This window comes from Heliconius melpomene, chromosome 12, assembly GCF_056956725.1.
Source record: "Heliconius melpomene rosina isolate 202511_hmr_F chromosome 12, ASM5695672v1, whole genome shotgun sequence".
Lineage (NCBI taxonomy): Eukaryota > Metazoa > Arthropoda > Insecta > Lepidoptera > Nymphalidae > Heliconius > Heliconius melpomene.
The window spans coordinates 1138227-1163729 of record NC_140400.1 but is presented as its reverse complement, the minus strand read 5'-3'; the positions used below and the strand labels follow the sequence as shown (position 1 = coordinate 1163729).

At 31.4% G+C, this 25503-nt stretch overlaps 1 protein-coding gene across 3 annotated transcripts in view; it reads left to right on the top strand.

Moving 5' to 3' along the window:
- Nucleotides 1–25503, top strand: part of LOC146533333 (serine protease inhibitor dipetalogastin-like) — a 62187-nt gene that overhangs the window by 30947 nt on the left and 5737 nt on the right. For 2 of the 3 annotated variants that reach the window (XM_085195051.1, XM_085195053.1), the window contains exons 2-3: nt 4580–4729; nt 24897–25037. In XM_085195051.1, the coding sequence (XP_085051177.1) occupies nt 4681–4729; nt 24897–25037 (190 nt within the window). In that variant the 5' untranslated portion in view covers nt 4580–4680. Of the gene's footprint in view, nt 1–3918; nt 4022–4579; nt 4730–24896; nt 25038–25503 lie in introns of those variants that run through there. The other variant, XM_085195052.1, reaches the window with a different exon arrangement.

The following is a 25503-nucleotide window of genomic DNA, read 5'->3' as shown; positions in this document are numbered from 1 at the left end:
TGTGGCACAATGGGACGGCCTCTGACCGGAAATGCGGTGGTTGTAGGTTCGATACCAATCGAGGAAATAATCATATACATTTTTTTAATTTTCCCCTTTTTAATTAAATCGAGGCACTTGCAACGTCTAAAAATTAATAAATACTTTAGGCCGACCTTTAAATAATGCATTTTACAAACTTTTAGTTCTTGAATTGGGCGGTAAGCATGGAGCGAGGTGTCTTAACGCTAGGTTCCTTTTTAGAATTATTTTTCCCAAGACACTCCGCTGATATTGAGACACTTCCTTTTTTGATATTCCGCCGAATTCCATAATAATTGTGTATTGAGTGCCGCAACTCAACGCCACGCTTCGGTTCGTAACCAAAGCGAGGGAATGAAATATTCAATATTTTCATTCTCGAATGAGAATCGAATCCACATCCAATCGCCTTTACAGTCGCACGCGTGTGCCTTTGCGTCACGACTGGCTGCAACTTAAGTTTCTTTATTCCTTAAATAGGGAATGAACCCACAACTATCACAGTTGCAGGTAGTGTTCCACTGCGCCACTACGGCCTTAACTAACATATTTATTGTATATGAATATAAAAAAGTATGGAGTAAAGTCTGTATAATGCATAATATTAAGAGTAGTGTCACATAGATCGATCACTCTAACGGTTTTAAAGATTTAATTAAAGATTTACTTTGACGTTTTGAACAGTTTATGATTGATGAATGATGATGTTAATAATAAATATGTTATTTTAGAAAGCAGGTCTTGCATCTTAATATAATAGGGACGTACTACCTATCTATCCTAATGGAGCTGAAAATAATAATTTCACTCTGTATGTCATAGTACACATGGTAGAGAAGGCAGAGCGAGCCTGGGAACCTAGAGTTAAAACAATCTGTTCCCATTAAGACACTTCCGTTCCCCTTTTATACCGTGTTCTGGAGGCATTGCATGTTGAGGAGAAAATATGAAATATTTCATTTCTGAGTGGAAATCGGGTCCACAACCTGGCTCGTTTACAGTCACACGCATGGCCACTGCACCACGTTTGGTCTCTAAATAATAATAAACTTTAAAACATTCATAATGATTACTTCACATGAGCATTTACTGAGAAACATCTACTTGTAAAGCCGAAAACCAATTATTTTAAGAACCCAATATTATTTTGATGATTTTTCGGTGAAATAATTTCGTAAATTTAAAGTTCATATTTTATGACTCCTGTCATTATTTGTTTTTTTCATTTTAACTCCTGTTATTATTTATTTTTCATTTTAAAACCTTTAAATAAATATATAAATTATGATTTATACTACGTACTACCTATATTCTGAAAGGTAGGCAACCTAAGTGGAACTTAGCTTAGCCTGAGCAAATATATATTTCAGGGGTATACATGAGCAAAGGGTAGCGGATTTAAAATTTTATGTATTTAATATGTGGTTTTTGTTTAATAATTACTTAACAAGGCAGGCAGAGGAAACCTAGTGTCAAAACACTCCATTATCCTTTTTTCCGACTGGTTTTCAAAACATTACATGCCAGTGGCAGAACTCAATATCGCCCTTTGTCTTGTTACCACAGCGTTAAAAAAGCTAAGTTAAACTGCACTTTGTGTAGCAACTCTCTCTCTAGTGAATGTAAACTGCGTACTCTAGGAAATACGATTTCTAATATATCAAGCAATCAGATCACTAATTGACTAACAAATTATGCACTAAGTGAATAACGAGACTGTTTAAAATGTACAAGAGCTAAGTACTATACTGCATTCAATATTAAATCTTTTACAGAACACTATGGTTGTAAGTAGGTTCGATTTTTAGATAAGCAGTTTTTTTTTGTTAGAAATGTAAAGTGGGAACCAGAAGGTTTTAACTGGATTCCCTATGCCTTCACCTTCTTCCCGCTGTTTCACACTCGGGGAATGATTAAATTTTTACAATTTTTATTTTCCGCCATTCAACACGGAATGTCTTTTAACACTAGGTTCCTTCCAACTACCCTAATGAAAAAAATGCCAAAAGGAAAAAAGAATTAAAAAAGAGCTAAGTTAGCGTTTTTACCTTAGCCTACTAACATGCTAAGCTCATGTTGTATGACGTCAAATGTAAATAAAGTCACGAAATTGCGATTAGAATGTGAGAACTGGAGTAGTTTATACATGGCAAATGTCTAAATGATTCTATGTATAGGTATATATTATACAGGTATGTAGATATATTAAGGCGGCGTACAAACTAAAAATGCTTAATCTGCTGGTTTCCCATCAAAAATACTGCTGTATAAAATATTTTAAAAAAACAGCACTACGTGAACTACGTGACTACGTGAAAAAACAATACTTCAGCACAGTGTAGAGCGAACCTACTATTAAGACACTCCGTTCACCATTTTTTGCCTAATTTCTCGTGAAATCATCCCTTGTATGGTAGAAATCTACCCTACGACGGCTTCGTAAAAATAAATATTGTAAAAATAATGAATTAATAAGCTTTTGTGTGTACTTATATGAATTGTGAAAAAATTATTAAACTGAAATATCAATTAAAAGATAATCACCTTAAATAGTCACGTCTCCACTCGTATCGGCTCCATCGACCGTCGGCCATCGTCACGCTGAGGCAATAGTAGTGTAGGACGCCCTGCAACACGATGAACAGACGATTTAAAGAAGGTGGCTAGCATCGGATGGATGCGAGAAGCCCAAGACCCAGGTGATTGGCGCTCGATTTAGGCCTACGTTCAGCCGTGGACGGCGATAGGCTGATTAAAAAAAGTTTGTTACGTAGAAAATTAAAATATTAGCACTCTAAAAGTGTGGAACAGAGTGTCTTAACGCTCAGTTTTCAGGTTCCCTCTGCCTACCCTACTATTTGCGGGATACAGCGTAAAGCTACCATAAAATGCTTTTGTAAGTGTAATACTCAGTATATTCCTCAAAAAACCTGTTGATGTCAAATGATGTATGGGAGAAAGAAGTTAGTGTTAAAACAGACCATTCTCCACTTTCCTCCCTAGAGTAGATAAGACCCGCCATTGGACGTGCGGAACTGAACACCACACTCTCATCCTTTGTCTATAGCAATGTATTGTGCTCGTTCACTGTACGTTATAGCACTAAAATACTTATTAGGTACTTGTTTTTGTTTAGATTTATAAAGGAGATAAGGATAACTTACTTTATCAATAAGGTAAACGGCTCGTTAAAATAAAGTGCCTCGGTTATAGCTTAGCGTAGATTTATCTTAGTAAAATTAGATGTTTTATTATTGGCACAAATGTGTGACTGTAAACGTGATAGGTTATGAGTTCGATTCCCACTCGAAATGTAGTATTTAATATTTTCATTTCCTCGCTCTGGGTAACAAGGCAAAGCGCGGTATCGAGTTTCACCATTCAACACGCAAAGCCTCCGGAAGATGAAGTCGAAGTGTCTTAATAGGAAAGGAGTGTCATAATACTAGGTTCCCAGGTTCCCTTTGCCCACTCTGGTATGTGCGTGTGAATTAAGCTTTCCTAGATTAGCGCCATCAACCAAACAAACCCTTCAGCTTTACAATATTAGTATAGTAATGTTTTTCTGAGATTATTTGTCAATTACTTTCATTATACTTATACAGTTATTTCATTCATTTACATACAATAAGATCCTATAGCACCCAGTGAGTTTGCAGCCTTAGTGAAAGTGTTGGTAATCCCAGTGCCTTTTATATATTCCGCAGGAGTATAAGAAAAGTAAGCTTTCGCCGTAATGCGACTTATATGGATTTAGAATGCATCTTTGCATTCAAATAGGTTTCTCTGGTAAACTATAGTGCTAAAATACTTGTAGATTTAAGCATACGTGGTAAAAATTAGTTAGTTGATGAGTTATCTTAGAAAAGTGTAGTGTTTCAGTTGGTTACTTGCTGTAGTGTGGATAGGACTGTTTTGTGCGCACGCGCAGTTGCTATTAAAACGATTTGTGAGGACTTTTTTAATGAAATATAGTGGTTTTATTATTATTATTTGTATAGTAAGTGATTATTTTAAATTAATCTTTGATTTTCGCAATATTCAAGCATTTTAAATGAAGCTTTTTACCCGGATTAGACGTGTATTTTTACGTACATATAGCACATACTTAAAAATAGGAGAAAAAATTTTTGGTAACCCGAACCACCCGTCCGTGGTCTCACATGGTAGTACAGACGTGGACATGGTAGAAGGTGGTGGATTCGTCTATCAGTTGCCACAATTATAACACCGAACTACCGAGAATGACTTCTTATTTGCCTCGCGTACTGCTTTGGATTCTCGCAGAATGAGCTGACTGTATCTTGTCATCTGGTGTGCTGGATTTGACTCCATAGATTTAATCGTCGTTGGGGTCTTAACACTAGGTTCCTCTATGCCTATATACATACGGGATATAGCGTGAACATGTAAAGAAATTTCATGGTGATTTTTTTAAATGTATTTTATCTTCTTTAATAATTCTAAGGATTTAAAATTAGCTATACTACTGATAGCGTACTCTGGTCCCTTCTTTTTAGTTATACAAGTAATTATATATATTTTTTTCTTGTTACAGAAACCATCATGGACGAATGACTACAAGCCTAAGTGTTTGGAAAAAAATCTAGTGCAAATATTTTTAAACAAAAGTGAGTGTTAATTCAGTGCTGTGTTATAATGGAGTTCAAGTCACATTTCCTGGCGGTTGCGGCTCTCTTAATTATCGGTAAGTTAACGTATGGCTTAGTAGTCAGAGCGTTTGGACGGTTTCTAACAGGCGCAGGTTCAAATCTCGTGTTTTCTAAAATAAGTAGTGTAGCATTGGACCAGGGTCCATATTAACATGCTCTGTTCCCTACTTTCCGCCAAATTCTGTGTGGGATTCAACGCCAGCCTTTGCCTTGTTGAGCGAGAGAATGAAAATATTAAATATTTAATTTTGTCGACTGGCCTCAACTTTAAACTAAGTTTTAATATAAATAAGCTACCAAGAAAAATGTCAGTGCAAATAAAGCTTAAATCTTAAGAAAAAATCCTCTTTAGATGTCATCTTCACAGCAAGTAATTTATATAAAGTGGAGCTTTCATATTTGGCCGAAGCTTTCTAAACCTTCTAGACTTTCATAAAGAGAGATTAAGCGACGGCACTCTCAAAGGAATCTCAAATCTTGCCCGCATTGGGCGAGATGTTTTATAAACTACACGTAGGTACTATTATTAAATTATGTAAATTATGTTAGACTAGTGTGTCCATATTTTTTTTTAAATCACGCTTTACGCTATCCCGCACACAACAGGATAGGCAGAGGGAACCTAACCTATCTCTCATTTTCCGCTGAATTCTGGAGGCATTGTGTGTTGAGTGACGGAATTCAACACCTGGCTTTTTCCTTGGCGCCAAAGCGAAGAAATGGAAATATTAATAAATAATAATTCGTTCCTCGACTGGTGATCGAACCCACAACCAAGTCGTCACGTTACAGTCGGACCCTTGTGCCTCTGTGCCACTACGGCCTCGTATACTATAATTTATATTATATTTTACCAGAGACTTCGCCCGCGTTACCAAATTAATATAAGAACGTATGGTTTAGTATTTAGAGCGCTTGGTGGATGAAAGGTAGGCAGGTTCGAGTAACGTTTTGTTCAAACTTTTATACGTTTTCTAAAACAAAATAAGTATGTTTTTCAGAGAACGCGGGTATATTTTTCCCACAGTTTACAAAAATCATGGAAACGCTTAAGTTATTATTCATACTATTATAAAGAGTCCGCTCCAGCATACTAATGTGGTTATCTGTACAATTATCAAATCTCGTGCATTTCTATTTCATGCCAGCACTAATCTATTTTTGAGTGATCATTTAAAGTATGTTCACGTTAAATAAAAGTATTTCAATGATAATAATAATATTTTTAAATTAAGCAGAATATTTTTAATAAGATGTAGCAGAATAGTCAGAGAGAACCTGGGAACCTAGTGTTAAGACACTTCCTTCCCCACGATCCGTACGCTTCTTTGTCGTGTCTTTAAAAATATCCATAAATATTATAAATATATAATATATAATATATAATATATGCTTGGTTTCGAACCCACTAACATTGCCTCCAAAGAACGTAAACATGTTCGTTAAGACCTCATAAATATCGATGGACGTGTCAATACACTGTATAATGTCAGTTTTTTCCTCTTAACTGTCATGTCAATCGACATGTTATAAATACAAAAGTTTTTACAAAGCATTTAATTTCGCTGTAAAAACGCGATAAAAAACCGTATATATATTATGTGGGTTGGCGCTTAACGACGTGACAATGTCGTGTTATAGAGGCTGCTCTTTTTTGTTGTATTTAATTTGCAATTTTTATTGTTTTGGTTATAGTGGCGCAGCGGGACGAGTCTTGATGTAATGGGAATAATTATATTTAATTTTTTTTCTATTTCTATTCTGGTAAACTAAGGGCGGCGTTGACACTCAATACTCAATGTCTGGAAAGTTCAACATAAAGTGGGGAACGGAGTATTTGAACCCTACCCCTCTGCCTACTCTGTTATTTTTGATAGCATTTGAGGCCATTAGCCACATAAAAAAAATCGGTATTAACAACAAACATAGTGATAGCTGTATAAGAATTTCGACACTTGATAATAATCTATAGCTCAATTAATGTTGGTGTCAGACCATGTCTTTAAAACCCACTACGAATAAAACTAGTACAAAATTTCAAAATAAACTATAATATTAGGCACAGAGTTATGTTCCGTTTCCGTTCCACCATTCAACACATATTGTATACCACAAAAAAAAAATAATAAACAGCAAGTAAGCAGTTTTACGCAGAGGGAACATAGCAATATGACACACCGTTCCTCACATTCGACCCAATTTTTGAGACATTATGTGTTGAGTGGCGGAACTCAACGCTGAAAAAAATCATCGAAAAAATATGCTATAATTAATATATCACAATAACATGATGTATACGAATACCGCTACAATTTATTTGCGAAAACCAAGTGAGTGTAACGTACATATGTATGTAAAAGCGTTACGCTGTCATACATTTGAGTATAAATAAGTCCGTCAATTATGTCCATTGGAATTTATTATTAAGTAGCTACGACTTTAAGCGGGCGAAGCCGGTTTGGTTCGCTAGTCTCATGTAGAAGCATAGATTGATGTTCCATTACTTATACTATTATTATAGATCCCCCAACACGACAACACGCTTAGAAATGTCACATTAACGGTTATGCACCGGTGTAGATCACGATTTATCGATCAATGATCTATGAATTATCTTGCCTTATATAGTATACAAAACATACACTTAATATATGCGCCAAAACTGCAGAATTATGCTTTAGTTACTTTATCCTTTATTTTTTCTTCCTTAATTCTTGGATTTTATTACATATTTACAGCTTGCATAAAAGCGTGTTAAAACGTAATTATTCAATGAAAAGGAAAATAAAATGCTTTTAAAGAAATAAAAAGATTAATTATCAACAAGTCCATATTAAATTTTAAAAAAAACATAATTTACCCAACAATAATTGAAGTAACTCATAAGTTTGTATCCTTTTTTATAGGAAACAATCCGGTTAAGTGCGAGTCGGAATCGCCCACCGAGCATTCCGTATTAATTTCAGAATTTTACGTCAACAGGAAGTACAACTTATAGAAGCTGTCAAACTTAAATTTTCAGGCGCATTTTGTATGAAATTAAAGACAACTATAAGATTATAATATAATACGAGTAGTCTTCCTGTGCCTCAAGGGACCATAAACCTGAATATTTGATATTAATTAGCTCGATATTGCCAAAGAGATCGCGATCTAGAAATAAATGATCTTGTCAAACGAACAGACAGATAACAAAATGATTCTACAAGGGTTCCGTTTGTACCTTTTGAGGTACGGAACCCTAAAAATTGTAAACAACCGCATAAGGATTTAACCGCGAAGGAATTTGAAGTAAAGAAAGTAAGTACCGTTCGATCCACATTTTACTTAAATACGAATTCGTGTACAGCAAAACGATAAGATTGAGCGATTATCTTTATTTGTAGCTGATTAAAGTATTTTAGCAATAAAATGGAAACAAATATAAAATAAATTGAATTTAATTGTGTTAATAAAACTGGAGGCCACTGACTGGAGGCGACTGTAACGCGACGGGTAGACGGGTAGAAGGAACCTAGTGTTAAAACACTCCATCTACCATTTTCTGCCGAATTGGGAAAATAAAACGTCTCTTGCCTCGACACTATCGTGAAGGAAAATATTAAATATTTTACTTCCTCAAGTTGGAATTGAACCTACATCTTGTATAGAATACTAAATAGGAATTTAACCCACCACGTCAAATAATGTGATGGCGGGTAAACTAGTCAATCCCGTTCATAGTATTATATTTAGAAACGAACTAAACACCGTGCTTGCTCTTGAGGCGAACGCTAAAACAGCATTCCTAAGTAAAACTTGGTCCCAATAAAAAGTAGTTGTACAGTGAGAGTGGATAGAACGAGGGTGAAACCTAGTAATTATGCGTAATACTATGGAAATTATGTATGCAATGCTTTGTTTATAATTCTGTATGTCATGACGTAGGGGTACAATTATTGTAAACTCAATGGTTGTGGGTTCGATTATCACTCGAGGAAATTAAATATGTAATTTTTTTTTTGCTCTGGTAACGAGCTAAAGCTCGGCGTTGAGTTCTGTAACTCAACAGACAATGTTTCATTTATCGTTATCTATTTACATCTTGATTTCTCTCTCACAATACAATGTTTATAACTTCACTTACCCCAATTCAAAGACATATAAGTCAAATGTCATTTTGCCATACAATTTTATTCTTTAAACTTACAATATACAGATCATTTTCCCATAAAAGCTTAAATTGCAACTTTCTAACAGTCAATTTATAGTGCACTTGTGAATTATGAACATGTTAAGTACTATTGTAGAGAGATATTGCTATAATAATATTTGTGTAAGTTTCTACTTTATTATTTTCTATTTGTAACGCCTTTGGAACCTTTGAGTGTTATTTTAGGTCGTTATTAATATTTGGTTTTAAGACCGTAGTGGCACATAGATAAGCGTATGACTGTAAACACGACAGTTGCGGGTTCGATTCCTACTCGGGGGAATGAAATATTTAATATTTTCAATTCGTTGCTCTTTGGTAAGTGACCATACTTTTGATAATAAAGATGAAGCAATGGATATTCATGGAGGACATTCCCCAGAGAGGGAATCGAACCCACAGCCGTCGTGTTTACCCACCCATTTTATATTGGTAATTTTTTCAAAAGTAAATACTACATATTGCATACATATGTAATATTTTGTTTACATTTTTGTTATTAACACACAAAATCTCTCAATTCACAAGGTCTCGATAATTCTTTACGCGTCATTGTTTCTTTTCACTCGCTTTACAGTTATTTTACCTTAAGATTTCTATAAGCAAACAAATAAAATGTATTTCTTTGTTTATAGAAAGCTTAAGGTAATTGAGGCCGTCCTGGCGCAGCGGCATAGTGTGACCGTAAGCTTGGTGGTTATGAGTTCAATAACTAGTCGAGAATAAATTATTGAGCGATTTTTAGTTGGGCAGTGCGTGGGCAACGGATTGTTCCTATAAAGCTACTAAAAATGAACTTAAATTAACATCCAAATATGAAAGACTCTTATAGAGATTGAAACACCCTCCACCTTAGTATTCGAAATACTAACCACTAAGCCAATAGGTTCTTAATGCAATATGCATCTGGGTTGTTTGGCAAAGTAAATGTTAAGTTAGCGGCACAAAGTGAAAGGTCTACAGTTCCCAATTCCGTTCAGTGAAGTGTTAGAACAAATTACATGGAAGTAGTTGGGATTCGTTGGTTCTGGCGCACGCGCCAGAACCAACAAATGCGCTAGAACCACGGGAGTGTGCCAGACCCCGCGCGTCGACTTGGCGATGCGTCGAAACTAAAAAAAAAAAAAAAAAAAAAAAAAAAAAAAAAAAAAAAAAAAAAGGTTTAGCCCCCCATTTGAATCGATTGCGCCGGGTCCCAGAGCCGTAGCTCTAACCGTTCCAAAGATAACTTTTCGATTAATTAAATGCCACTAGACGCGTCTCTTATCAGTCACCCTCATCAAGCTCGGGCCCGGCCTTATCGCTCGCTTCCCCGAATTGCTAACAACGAACCTACGTCACAGTGCAGTGTTGCTGTCTCTTTCTTGCATTACTTATCACCCAACGACACCACAGTGCCCGTCTCTTTGTCGCTATGTTGCCTAACAATTTGTTTATTAAAAACTTCTCATTTAATATGTAATTTCTATCATTTTAATTTAATAAAAATTGTATTTTTTACTATATAATGTTTCAAATAATGGTGCGCCGATGTAACAATATTTTGTTTATTAAAACTTCTCATTTAATATATATATTTTTATGAAATCTAACAATAAGAAATCGAAATGAGAGTACAAAAATGTAAAGAAATGTTCAACCTAACCTAACCTAAATCGCTTTCTACAAATGATTTTCTTATTACAATCTTTGTGAATTTATTTAGTCTAAATACTTCCATTGTATTTTTTACTATATAATGTTTCAAATAATGGTGCGCCGACGTAACAATATTTTGTTTATTAAAACTTCTCATTTAATATATATATTTTTATGAAATCTAACAATAAGAAATCGAAATGAGAGTATAAAAATGTAAAGAAATGTTCAACCTAACCTAACCTAAATCGCTTTCTACAAATGATTTTCTTATTACAATCTTTGTGAATTTATTTAGTCTAAATACTTCCATTGTATTTTTTACTATATAATGTTTCAAATAATGGTGCGCCGACGTAACAATATTTTGTTTATTAAAACTTCTCATTTAATATATATATTTTTATGAAATCTAACAATAAGAAATCGAAATGAGAGTATAAAAATGTAAAGAAATGTTCAACCTAACCTAACCTAAATCGCTTTCTACAAATGATTTTCTTATTACAATCTTTGTGAATTTATTTAGTCTAAATACTTCCATTGTATTTTTTACTATATAATGTTTCAAATAATGGTGCGCCGACGTAACAATATTTTGTTTATTAAAACTTCTCATTTAATATATATATTTTTATGAAATCTAACAATAAGAAATCGAAATGAGAGTATAAAAATGTAAAGAAATGTTCAACCTAACCTAACCTAAATCGCTTTCTACAAATGATTTTCTTATTACAATCTTTGTGAATTTATTTAGTCTAAATACTTCCATTGTATTTTTTACTATATAATGTTTCAAATAATGGTGCGCCGACGTAACAATATTTTGTTTATTAAAACTTCTCATTTAATATATATATTTTTATGAAATCTAACAATAAGAAATCGAAATGAGAGTATAAAAATGTAAAGAAATGTTCAACCTAACCTAACCTAAGAATAAAAATCTTTTGTTTATTAAAAACTTCTCATTTAATATATATATTTTTATGAAATCTAACAAAAAGAAATCGAAATGAGAGAATAAAAATGTAAAGAAATGTTCAACCTAACCTAACCTAAGAATGAAAATCTTTTGTTTATTAAAAACTTCTCATTTAATATATATATTTTTATGAAATCTAACAAAAAGAAATCGAAATGAGAGAATAACAATGTAAAAAAATGTTCAACCTAACCTAACCTAAGAATGAAAATCTTTTGTTTATTAAAAACTTCTCATTTAATATATATATTTTTATGAAATCTAACAAAAAGAAATCGAAATGAGAGAATAACAATGTAAAAAAATGTTCAACCTAACCTAACCTAAGAATAAAACTCTTGATTTGCTAAAATTTTACTTTGTTTTATTTTCATTTGTAACGCATTTTAATAAAACTAAATAATATTTTTTATCACTTTAAACAAAAAGACTAAATAAATTAATTTACTAAAATTTTACTTTGTTTTATTTTCATTTGAAACGCATTTTAATAAAACCAAATAATATTTTTTATCACTTTAAACAAAAAGACTAAATAAATTAATTTACTAAAATTTTACTTTGTTTTATTTTCATTTGAAACGCATTTTAATAAAACCAAATAATATTTTTTATCACTTTAAACAAAAAGACTAAATAAATTAATTTACTAAAATTTTACTTTGTTTTATTTTTATGAAATGTAACAAAAAGAAATCGAAATGAGAGAATAACAATGTAAAAAAATGTTCAACCTAACCTAACCTAAGAATAAAACTCTTGATTTACTAAAATTTTACTTTGTTTTATTTTCATTTGTAACGCATTTTAATAAAACTAAATAATATTTTTTATCACTTTAAACAAAAAGACTAAATAAATTAATTTACTAAAATTTTACTTTGTTTTATTTTCATTTGTAACGCATTTTAATAAAACTAAATAATATTTTTTATCACTTTAAACAAAAAGACTAAATAAATTAATTTACTAAAATTTTACTTTGTTTTATTTTCATTTGAAACGCATTTTAATAAAACCAAATAATATTTTTTATCACTTTAAACAAAAAGACTAAATAAATTAATTTACTAAAATTTTACTTTGTTTTATTTTCATTTGAAACGCATTTTAATAAAACCAAATAATATTTTTTATCACTTTAAACAAAAAGACTAAATAAATTAATTTACTAAAATTTTACTTTGTTTTATTTTCATTTGAAACGCATTTTAATAAAACCAAATAATATTTTTTATCACTTTAAACAAAAAGACTAAATAAATTAATTTACTAAAATTTTACTTTGTTTTATTTTCATTTGAAACGCATTTTAATAAAACCAAATAATATTTTTTATCACTTTAAACAAAAAGACTAAATAAATTAATTTACTAAAATTTTACTTTGTTTTATTTTCATTTGAAACGCATTTTAATAAAACCAAATAATATTTTTTATCACTTTAAACAAAAAGACTAAATAAATTAATTTACTAAAATTTTACTTTGTTTTATTTTCATTTGAAACGCATTTTAATAAAACCAAATAATATTTTTTATCACTTTAAACAAAAATATCAGAAAAAATGGAAAGACTGTGGAATTCGGGGCGAGCAATGAGACTCTCAACACCTTTGATTTTTCCATGATTTTCCCAATGTGTTAATAATTTCACGTTTACTCTTTTTTCGATATTTTCCATTGTCTTTCCAAATACAGAATTATTCATCAGCTTATAAAAATCTTTTTCAAAGTCGGATGTTGCTAAAGTTCGTAATTGAGTGTTTAATTCAATATATTTTTTTAACCAAGGTTTTTGCTTGAATTTTAATACTCTATGAACTTTTTGTACTCGCAAACCATATTTCTCACATTGCAAAAGGTTTCTATAATGTATAACATATTTTTTTTGTTATATAAATTAGTAACTACTTTAGATTCTTTCGAATTACCCACACAAATATTTTCTGGACACAATGGAAAGTCGGAATGAGCATCATGTAAGCTATCGGGGTATTCTAGATCTACTTCTAAAATATATCCAATAAATTAAATATGAAATAAGATCATTACTAAGTTTTCATGTGTGGATTATTTGCTTTTGCATAGCGATTACTGCATTGCGATATGCCTCCTCTAATACTGGATTTGTCAAAAGCAATTTTGTCAAAATCTGTCAATAATTCTAGTTCAACTTTGGTATATTTTAACATAGCATCCCAACTTAACCCTGGAGCGGTATAGTAATGAGCAGGATCTATTCGTAAGTCTTCATGCAAACATTTCTAAAATTTTCGAAAATATCACATAAAAGTATTACATCAGTTTTTAAGTAAAGATTAGAATAGTCAGCCATACTCTGACAGTAGAAATGAGACCATACTTTTTGAGCATGTTTATAATCATCAACTGAAATGCTTTCACCAGTCAATGTACTAGCGAAACACTCAATTGACGGCAAAGATGATAATTCTAATGATTTGAACGAAGTCATACGAGTATGTTCATATAGATAAACACCTTTCCGCTTTAACAACTGAAAGTCTTTATCAGAGGGATATTGTTTTCTCGTTTCTCGGAACTCATTGTCATTAAGATTCTTAGCTAGTGAATCTAAACTACTCGATAAAAATTTGAAAGAGTCAATAAACCTCAAACCAACCTTTTTACCATTTACATTCAGAATTTTTGAGAAAGAAATATACTCTTCTTTACTTTGTGGAATGATTTGTACTTCACCTTCGGCAAAATTTAATGCATGTACAATAAAATGAGCATCGTAATTGCTCAGATTATGTAATATTATAGGAATAAATGAGGTGCTATGAATTTTTTTGCTACAATTCTCATGGCATACACCTATAAAAGTACCTAAATGCCAGTCGTGATCAATATATCGTTCATCCTTTAATTCGCTCTCACATATGTAACATATAGAAGCTTCTTGTATTGTTTTGTTGTCTATTTCTGATAGAGGAAGAGGACATTTTTGAAAAGAATTAGCTCTACAAATAATTTCTATATCTTTACGTAAACTTGTCAAAAATACGTTAGCACAGTTTTCGCCGGTATAAGTAACATACTTAGAAAGCTTATTATCATATGAACATTTGACATAATAACCAAAGCTGTACACATCATGTCTTTGAACGTTGGTAGTGAAAGATTTAAAAGGATCATTGGAACATGAATCGATTGGATTGAGAAAAGATTCAAAATCTGCGTAAATCACAAAGGGTACTCTCTTTTTCTTTTCATAACCTTCGAATTTTATCTTATCACTTGGTACATTTTCACCACGCCAGTTTTTTTTACTTATATCTTTATTTGGAAGATCGGTTCTGACATGTGTGCAATCATTCAATCTATGTCTATCGAGAGCTTCCTGACTGTTAAAATAAATAAGGCAGCCGTCACAAATATAAATGGCATTATTTCGTGATGTAACCTGATGACTCACATAATATTCAAATTGTATGCTTATCACTTATGACTAATAAAGAAACAATGGCGTTAGTAATAGCAAATCTGTTACAAGTTTGAGCATGTCTAAAATTCTACAATAACAACTAAAAAATAAATCAAAAATATATATATTTCCACTGTCAGAGTATGGCTGACTATTCTAATCTTTACTTAAAAACTGATGTAATACTTTTATGTGATATTTTCGAAAATTTTAGAAATGTTTGCATGAAGACTTACGAATAGATCCTGCTCATTACTATACCGCTCCAGGGTTAAGTTGGGATGCTATGTTAAAATATACCAAAGTTGAACTAGAATTATTGACAGATTTTGACAAAATTGCTTTTGACAAATCCAGTATTAGAGGAGGCATATCGCAATGCAGTAATCGCTATGCAAAAGCAAATAATCCACACATGAAAACTTAGTAATGATCTTATTTCATATTTAATTTATTGGATATATTTTAGAAGTAGATCTAGAATACCCCGATAGCTTACATGATGCTCATTCCGACTTTCCATTGTGTCCAGAAAATATTTGTGTGGGTAATTCGAAAGAATCTAAAGTAGTTACTAATTTATATAACAAAAAAAATATGTTATACATTATAGAAACCTTTTGCAATGTGAGAAATATGGTTTGCGAGTACAAAAAGTTCATAGAGTATTAAAATTCAAGCAAAAACCTTGGTTAAAAAAATATATTGAATTAAACACTCAATTACGAACTTTAGCAACATCCGACTTTGAAAAAGATTTTTATAAGCTGATGAATAATTCTGTATTTGGAAAGACAATGGAAAATATCGAAAAAAGAGTAAACGTGAAATTATTAACACATTGGGAAAATCATGGAAAAATCAAAGGTGTTGAGAGTCTCATTGCTCGCCCCGAATTCCACAGTCTTTCCATTTTTTCTGATATTTTTGTTTAAAGTGATAAAAAATATTATTTGGTTTTATTAAAATGCGTTTCAAATGAAAATAAAACAAAGTAAAATTTTAGTAAATTAATTTATTTAGTCTTTTTGTTTAAAGTGATAAAAAATATTATTTGGTTTTATTAAAATGCGTTTCAAATGAAAATAAAACAAAGTAAAATTTTAGTAAATTAATTTATTTAGTCTTTTTGTTTAAAGTGATAAAAAATATTATTTGGTTTTATTAAAATGCGTTTCAAATGAAAATAAAACAAAGTAAAATTTTAGTAAATTAATTTATTTAGTCTTTTTGTTTAAAGTGATAAAAAATATTATTTGGTTTTATTAAAATGCGTTTCAAATGAAAATAAAACAAAGTAAAATTTTAGTAAATTAATTTATTTAGTCTTTTTGTTTAAAGTGATAAAAAATATTATTTGGTTTTATTAAAATGCGTTTCAAATGAAAATAAAACAAAGTAAAATTTTAGTAAATCAAGAGTTTTATTCTTAGGTTAGGTTAGGTTGAACATTTTTTTACATTGTTATTCTCTCATTTCGATTTCTTTTTGTTACATTTCATAAAAATAAAACAAAGTAAAATTTTAGTAAATTAATTTATTTAGTCTTTTTGTTTAAAGTGATAAAAAATATTATTTGGTTTTATTAAAATGCGTTTCAAATGAAAATAAAACAAAGTAAAATTTTAGTAAATTAATTTATTTAGTCTTTTTGTTTAAAGTGATAAAAAATATTATTTGGTTTTATTAAAATGCGTTTCAAATGAAAATAAAACAAAGTAAAATTTTAGTAAATTAATTTATTTAGTCTTTTTGTTTAAAGTGATAAAAAATATTATTTGGTTTTATTAAAATGCGTTTCAAATGAAAATAAAACAAAGTAAAATTTTAGTAAATTAATTTATTTAGTCTTTTTGTTTAAAGTGATAAAAAATATTATTTGGTTTTATTAAAATGCGTTTCAAATGAAAATAAAACAAAGTAAAATTTTAGTAAATTAATTTATTTAGTCTTTTTGTTTAAAGTGATAAAAAATATTATTTGGTTTTATTAAAATGCGTTTCAAATGAAAATAAAACAAAGTAAAATTTTAGTAAATTAATTTATTTAGTCTTTTTGTTTAAAGTGATAAAAAATATTATTTGGTTTTATTAAAATGCGTTTCAAATGAAAATAAAACAAAGTAAAATTTTAGTAAATTAATTTATTTAGTCTTTTTGTTTAAAGTGATAAAAAATATTATTTGGTTTTATTAAAATGCGTTTCAAATGAAAATAAAACAAAGTAAAATTTTAGTAAATCAAGAGTTTTATTCTTAGGTTAGGTTAGGTTGAACATTTTTTTACATTGTTATTCTCTCATTTCGATTTCTTTTTGTTACATTTCATAAAAATAAAACAAAGTAAAATTTTAGTAAATTAATTTATTTAGTCTTTTTGTTTAAAGTGATAAAAAATATTATTTGGTTTTATTAAAATGCGTTTCAAATGAAAATAAAACAAAGTAAAATTTTAGTAAATTAATTTATTTAGTCTTTTTGTTTAAAGTGATAAAAAATATTATTTGGTTTTATTAAAATGCGTTTCAAATGAAAATAAAACAAAGTAAAATTTTAGTAAATTAATTTATTTAGTCTTTTTGTTTAAAGTGATAAAAAATATTATTTGGTTTTATTAAAATGCGTTTCAAATGAAAATAAAACAAAGTAAAATTTTAGTAAATTAATTTATTTAGTCTTTTTGTTTAAAGTGATAAAAAATATTATTTGGTTTTATTAAAATGCGTTTCAAATGAAAATAAAACAAAGTAAAATTTTAGTAAATTAATTTATTTAGTCTTTTTGTTTAAAGTGATAAAAAATATTATTTAGTTTTATTAAAATGCGTTACAAATGAAAATAAAACAAAGTAAAATTTTAGCAAATCAAGAGTTTTATTCTTAGGTTAGGTTAGGTTGAACATTTTTTTACATTGTTATTCTCTCATTTCGATTTCTTTTTGTTAGATTTCATAAAAATATATATATTAAATGAGAAGTTTTTAATAAACAAAAGATTTTCATTCTTAGGTTAGGTTAGGTTGAACATTTTTTTACATTGTTATTCTCTCATTTCGATTTCTTTTTGTTAGATTTCATAAAAATATATATATTAAATGAGAAGTTTTTAATAAACAAAAGATTTTTATTCTTAGGTTAGGTTAGGTTGAACATTTCTTTACATTTTTATACTCTCATTTCGATTTCTTATTGTTAGATTTCATAAAAATATATATATTAAATGAGAAGTTTTAATAAACAAAATATTGTTACATCGGCGCACCATTATTTGAAACATTATATAGTAAAAAATACAATTTTTATTAAATTAAAATGATAGAAATTACATATTAAATGAGAAGTTTTTAATAAACAAATTGTTAGGCAACATAGCGACAAAGAGACGGGCACTGTGGTGTCGTTGGGTGATAAGTAATGCAAGAAAGAGACAGCAACACTGCACTGTGACGTAGGTTCGTTGTTAGCAATTCGGGGAAGCGAGCGATAAGGCCGGGCCCGAGCTTGATGAGGGTGACTGATAAGAGACGCGTCTAGTGGCATTTAATTAATCGAAAAGCTATCTTTGGAACGGTTAGAGCTACGGCTCTGGGACCCGGCGCAATCGATTCAAATGGGGGGCTAAACCTTTTTTTTTTTTTTTTTTTTTTTTTTTTTTTTTTTTTAGTTTCGACGCATCGCCAAGTCGACGCGCGGGGTCTGGCACACTCCCGTGGTTCTAGCGCATTCGTTGGTTCTGGCGCGTGCGCCAGAACCAACGAATCCCAACTACTCATGGAAAGATGGTGTGAGGTAAATATATGAATATAGTTCTCTTTTTTGTCATTAAATGGTGTGTAGATGCAAAAATGAAATATTTAAAATTTTCTTTTCTTCGCTCTGATAACAAGGCAAAGCGCGGCGTTAAATTCCGCTACCAAACACGCACTGCCTCATGAATTCCGAGGAAAGTGATGAACGAGTGGAAGAATTTTAATTAGGAACGAAGTATCTTAACCCTATGTTCCCAGATTCTCGCTGCCTACCCCGCTATGTTTGAGATATAGCGTGAAGATGAAAAAAAAATACTTCTTTACCTTCTCATTGTATTCACAAGTGGCACAGTGGAAAGAGGGAACCTGGGAATATAGGGTTAAGATAAGAAAATAATAAATACCCCCGAGTAGGAATCGAACCACAACACACAGATTCTAAATAATATATACACCAACGTCAGAATATTAAATATCAAGAAATATTTAATGTACCCAGCCAGTCCTTGCTGCCCCCCGCAAAGAGCTATCTAACAATCTACGCGAGAGATACTTTACGATTTAATCTGCGGATAAATTAAAGACATTGCGGTTATTTGATAACAGTGTACTGTCTCTCTGTGTTCTATTATATAGAATACATGTTGTTCGTGATTCGTGATGTCTATATCTGTTTAGAAATGAGGTTAGATTCTTAGAAATAGATGGCTATTTTTTGTTTGTGCAACACGCGTTGGGAATTTTAACCTGTAACCCTGCGCCACGACTGGCCTCAAAAATATTTGTTGTCAGATATTTCTTTAATTTAAATTGATTATAGCTAATTTAAACGTCATTTAAACATAACATCTAAGAATGACTTAATTATCTAAAATCAATAATATAACCCTCATGGGAGTCTCAATAGAACCTGCAGAAGGAGTGAATAAACATTTTGTAGGATTTTTTAAATCAAAAAAAAAAAACCTGGACTCGAACCCACAACCTTCGCGCTTATTGTCAGAATCTGTCCCATAACGACATTTACATTACCATAATGACGCTATAGGGAAAATTGAATTCCATATGCAAATACGAGTCACGACACCAAGCCGGTGGAGATTATGCGATTTGTCAAATTTCCTGTGAAACGGCACAAATGAGAGCGGAAACTTGATTTAGTGGTTGAATTATGCAGGGAATTATGCAGGAATTGAATATAGATCCTACTATAGTCTATAGTCTAACTTCCATTTGCCGATCATATTGCATCCTGTATATATTGTAAGTAGAGGTATAGAGGGGGAACCTAGTGTTAGGACGGCAGTAAACACTACGGTTGTGGGTTAGATTCTCAATAGAGACAGTAAAATATTTAATATTTTCAATTCTCTCGCACTGGTAATGCAGCAAATCGCGGCGTTAAGTTCTGCCACTCAACACTAATGCCTCAAGAATTCAGCGATAAATGAGGAACGGATGAGTGTCAATGGAAACACTAGGTGCCCAGGTTCCCTTTATCTATCCTATATCCAATATGCCGCTATGTCAGGACGTTGGCCTCTATGAATACTTTTTTACTGAATTGACATAATGGGTATTAAAAAAAAATGCCCAATTATTTGCCTTAATCAATTTCAAATTGGCGCTTCTGTTCAATAGGATTATCACCATACAAAATAAAAGATAAATTGAACCTGTTCTCACAAAACAGGTTTGAAATTCAAAACGGGATATGCGCACACGCACGTCTTCGCCCAATAAAACCATTTATAAAGGACTTAAAGGCATTTGTTATTTATATAAATGGCAAAGTCAGTAATGTTGGAATATCATTATAAATTAAATCAATAGATGATAAATCAAAATTTCAATTTATCTATGATTTGTTAACATAGGTAAATGATTTAGCGTGCAACGATTGAACCTGGCCTCGGACATTATGTACCGTGCTATTGACTTAGAGTCTGACAGTAAATGATGGTTATTAGATAATTTTCTTGCTGTTATTCCTGCTATATATTTTGTTATATAGGAAATAGAAGAATAGAGAAAAATCGATTTTAACTATTATTTAATCGGTTTTAAATTTGAATATTAAATAAATATAATAAAACCGACTTCAACTTCCGTACAAACTTAAACAATAAGTAACTTGTAGAAAAAATATATGTAAAATATGTATGTAGAAGTAGATGCGATATATTTGCACGAATTACATACTTTCTCACGTGAGAGTGAAATAGAAACTTCAGTGTGGGTCAGTATCGCTTATAATTGAGCTTCTGACCGAAAAGTCTGTTTTTGTTTAACCAAATTCAGTCGGCTTAAAGGTGCAGTTAGCATGTACTTAACCCTTAACTGCTCGCACGAAGAAAATCGCTTAACTGCTCGCACGGGGTCCGTGGTGACCCCAATTTGTATGGATAAAATTTGATGATTCCTTTTTTTTAATGAAACAAGCGAATAGTAATTATGAAAGAACTTTATTTAATCTATAAGACATAAAAACCACAACTTAAAATAAAATCTTCTAAGGCATAAAAATAACTAAAATATAAACTTCTACAATAAGGAACATTTTTGGCACAACATGAGATCATGCATTAAAATTTCATGAATATTTAGGAACTATCGCAATCATCGTTATTGCAGTTTTGGCAGTAAACAATGAAGTGCTGATTACACAAAAACTTTTTGCTTTTACTGCATTTTGTGGATATTTTTCGGTCACTCTTTCTCATGCACCGCACCGCCCACGCCCACGCCCAGCACCGCCCACGTTTAGTGGTAGGTGGAGCAGGTGGGGTTTCCAAACCATGTACTTCCAACAAGCCTTCCTACTTTTTGATGACTTTCAACAAGTTCCGTTGCAAGTTGTCGCAAGAATGTTTGATAACTGAGGAATCAAGAAAGACGTATGTAAATAACATATTTGTACGAAAAATACAAAAAAAAAAATTCAAAACCAGTAAAACGATAGAAATTATCATTCACTATAATATTTCATTCAAAGTTATATCAATATCTAATTAAAAACAATAGAATATAAAAAGCTTACCTTTCTCAAAAAAGTTACGTAAGTACTCGCACGGGGTCACGGCTCAAGAGAGCAGAGGCTTAGCCTTCACCTGCAGCGGCCTAAACGGTACTAAAGTATGTTCTTTAGCGCATATTAAGAGGCTAGCGGGCGCGCGGGGAGGTTCCAACCGTTGCAAGTGCATTTTTTCGATATGCGAAAGTGCTTTGACCCCATGCGAGCAGTTAAGGGTTAAAGGGTTATCCATAATATATATTATTAATAGGTAGGTTATCGCGAATCCGTATAACTGAGGATAATCGAGGTTCGACTGTATATTAAAAAATTATAGCTTATGACATGTTGAGATGTCCATCCATTCATCTTGGCCCTCACAACCTTGACGTGTGAATGGAATTAGAGCATTTCCCTATCAAGATCCTTAGATCTCACTATACTCGTATATCTGTACGTACATGTACAATTGTACTATATATTCTTGGTTTTATTTTTTTTAAACTTCACGCTGTATCCCGCATATAGCAAGGTGGGCTATAGCTATAGCTATAGCAAGGATAAGGAAAATAGTGTTAAAACACTCCAATTTTTACCGAATTTTCAAGTCATTGCGTGTTGAGTGGCAGAACTCAACGCCGCTCTTTGTCTTGTTACCCCAGAGCGAAGAAATGAAAATATTAATAAATAATAATTAATTTTCCGGGCGGAAATCAAATACACTACCGTCGCGTTTACAGTCACACGCTAGTGCTACGAGAGCCTCATGTGTCCGTTTTTCTTAATTATAAAAAAATATAACGATTCTTGTCAGTTCTATTCCTATTCGGGAGACCAGACAAAGCGCGGTGTAAAATTTTTTCCTGCTCATTAAATGTCTCGAAATTTGAAAGGAAAATGGGAAACGAAATGTCTTAAAACTAGGTACACCTTATTAGTATGAAACTAGTGTAAAGGTTTATTTTTGCTCTAGATGGGAATTAAATCAACAATCATCATTTATAATCAGAAACAATTAAACTGCACGTTATTTAAGTTTACATAAAGAAATTTAATTCTACCCATTCCATTTAACGATCCAATATTTTTAAGCTTCTACTTGTCTTTTTTACGTTTCAAGCAAAATATTTTAATAGTTTCATAAAATTTTATATATTGCTTTACATATTTTAATTGCTTTTTTGTTGCCTATAAATTACACTCGGGGAATGAAATATTTAATATTTTTATCTCCCCGCTCTGGTAACCAGATATAGCACGGTGTTAAGTTGCCCCATTCAACACAAAATGCCTAAAAAATTAGGTGGAAACTGGGGAACGGGAGTGTCCTAGATGGGAATGAAGTGTTTTTATTCTAGGTTCCCAGGTTCCCTCTGTTAACACCATAGTGAGTTTTTTGTCTACTCGTAATGACTGGCGCAACTCAGCGCCGTGCTTTTTTTGTTAGCAGAGCGAGAAATGAGAATCGTACCCACAACCCTTACATTTACAGATATACACTGTCACACTGCGCCACAACGATCTGATTACTTAAGCACTAATTAAGGATTTTATTTAAATACCTGTTTTTCATTATAATGTATTTACTAAGAACAAAGATCTACAATAAGAGCAAAATGTAAGCATGCCGGGTTAGTTAATAAGATAAAACCTTTAGATAACCCTCATTTAAATTTATTTAAACAATACAAATATTTGAATATGTTGTTATCGGAACTGATAACACATCTTACAGTACTGTCAATGACAAAATGGTTAAAAATAATTAAAATAGATTGCAAATGAAATTTTCTTGAAGAAATGGGTTTTGTTATAACCGCAATGATTGTGAGTTCGATCTCCAGTTGAGGGAATTATATTTATCTACAACTTAACACACAACGTATCGCAGAGTAGGCGGAAGGAACCTAGTATTCACCATACCTTTATTCCTTAATTTCTGGTCAACTTTTTAGACATTGCGTGTTGAGTGCCCGACTTAAAGCCAAGTTTGTTTTTTATTAGATTCTTTTTTATTTTTATTTTCTTTAACAAATAGACCTTAGCTTAACGCTTTTCTCACATAGCAGAAGGCAGAGAGAATTTAAGACACTCCGTTATCCTTTCCTTAGATTTAATAAAATTTATATCGCGAAGAAACTTTCGTATCCTAATTAAGTCGAGAATCTAAAAACGAAAAAAAAGTTGAAATATATTGAATAACCAAATATTGTAACACCGTCTGTAACCTCAGGCATTTCAAACAAAGTTCTTCTGTAATTCTATAGACATACCTAAAATAAAACTTTTCTATAATATAAGAGTAGACCGTGTGACTGTCACTGTACGCCGTACGGAGTACGGTAATGGAGTTTTCTCGTCGTTGCACCGCTCCAAGCAATTTAACTTTAGTTGGGACTTTGAAACTAGCGTGTACACGAGCTTTGGAATTTTGTGTTTTAAATACTAAAATGTTTAATTATTGTCTACGTTTTTGTATTTCAATTATTAAGCAGATATAGCTTGTTTGGTTGAATGCGCTTAATAACTATTGGTTCAGATTAAAAAAAATATGTTATTTAAGTCCATTTATATAGCAAGGTGCGTCATCTGTCATACACAACTCTTACTTAAATAATTTGTTTGTATCTGAAAAAAAAAGTTTATTCCAAGTTTCGCGAATCTACTGGCCCTATTGAGACAATGGCAAGCAAGACGCTACTGTATAATCACTTTAGATCTCGACGCTCGAGCATTTTGCGTGTTTTCACGCACTGGCACCCGATATGGTGTTACTCTTGTAATTAAGAGCTTGTTCTTGCTATTGAAATGTTTAAAATTCCTTTTTGAGTAACATTTTGCTCTATTGGTTAACTGGTTGCCGCCTGCGACCTCGTACACGATTTTTTTAGCGGAGATATTGAATAAATTAATATTTATTCTATTAGTATTATTAAGACACTCAAATCTCCACTTTCCATTAGACGCGTTGGCGCAACTAAACGCCGCGTAAAAAAATATATATCCCCGAGTGGGAATCAATACTGCACTCACCACGACGGTTTCCATTTGAGATTTTTTTGAAAAATAATTATTCAAATACTACAAATATAGTATTTTAAAGCATATTTCTATTATTTAAAAGAACATGGTCTGTTTTGCAAAAAAATATAACAAACATAAACGTCTTTTTCAGCTCTATCCTGGTGTGATGCTGCACGAGATGCGTCTTGTCCCAGGATCTGCGGACCGACGCTGCAAGGCGAGCCAGTTTGTGCTACAGACGGCTATATATATCCTTCGCTGTGTGAAATGAGGAAGAAGACATGTGGAAAAGGTAGAGTTGTTTTTGAATGTATCTTCCGCGATTGAGTGAATGAAAGTATTTTTAGCAATTTTTTTTAGTTTTACGCGTAGAAGGGTATACAGACGGAACTAATTATTTCATTTCCTCAAATGGGAATCGAACCCACAACCGTCTGATATACAGCCCAACACTTGTGCCGCTACAATTGCACTACAATAGGCTCATTTCCTCCGCTTGCCCTGTTATTTTTTTTTATTTTTATTTAGTAATTTAAATAGCTCCTTTCATTTTTGGTCGAGCAATGTCGCGTACAAATGATTACGGCATAAAGTAAGGAGTAAATAAAATTAGTTCTGAATTATAATATTATTGCTTAAGCGTCATATTCACGAAAAATTATAGCAATTTTTTTTATTATTTCTTTTTCTACTTTTCTTCAGACAAGTTATTAGCTCATACTTTAGTGTAGTTCTAGAATATTTCATATGCTATTTTA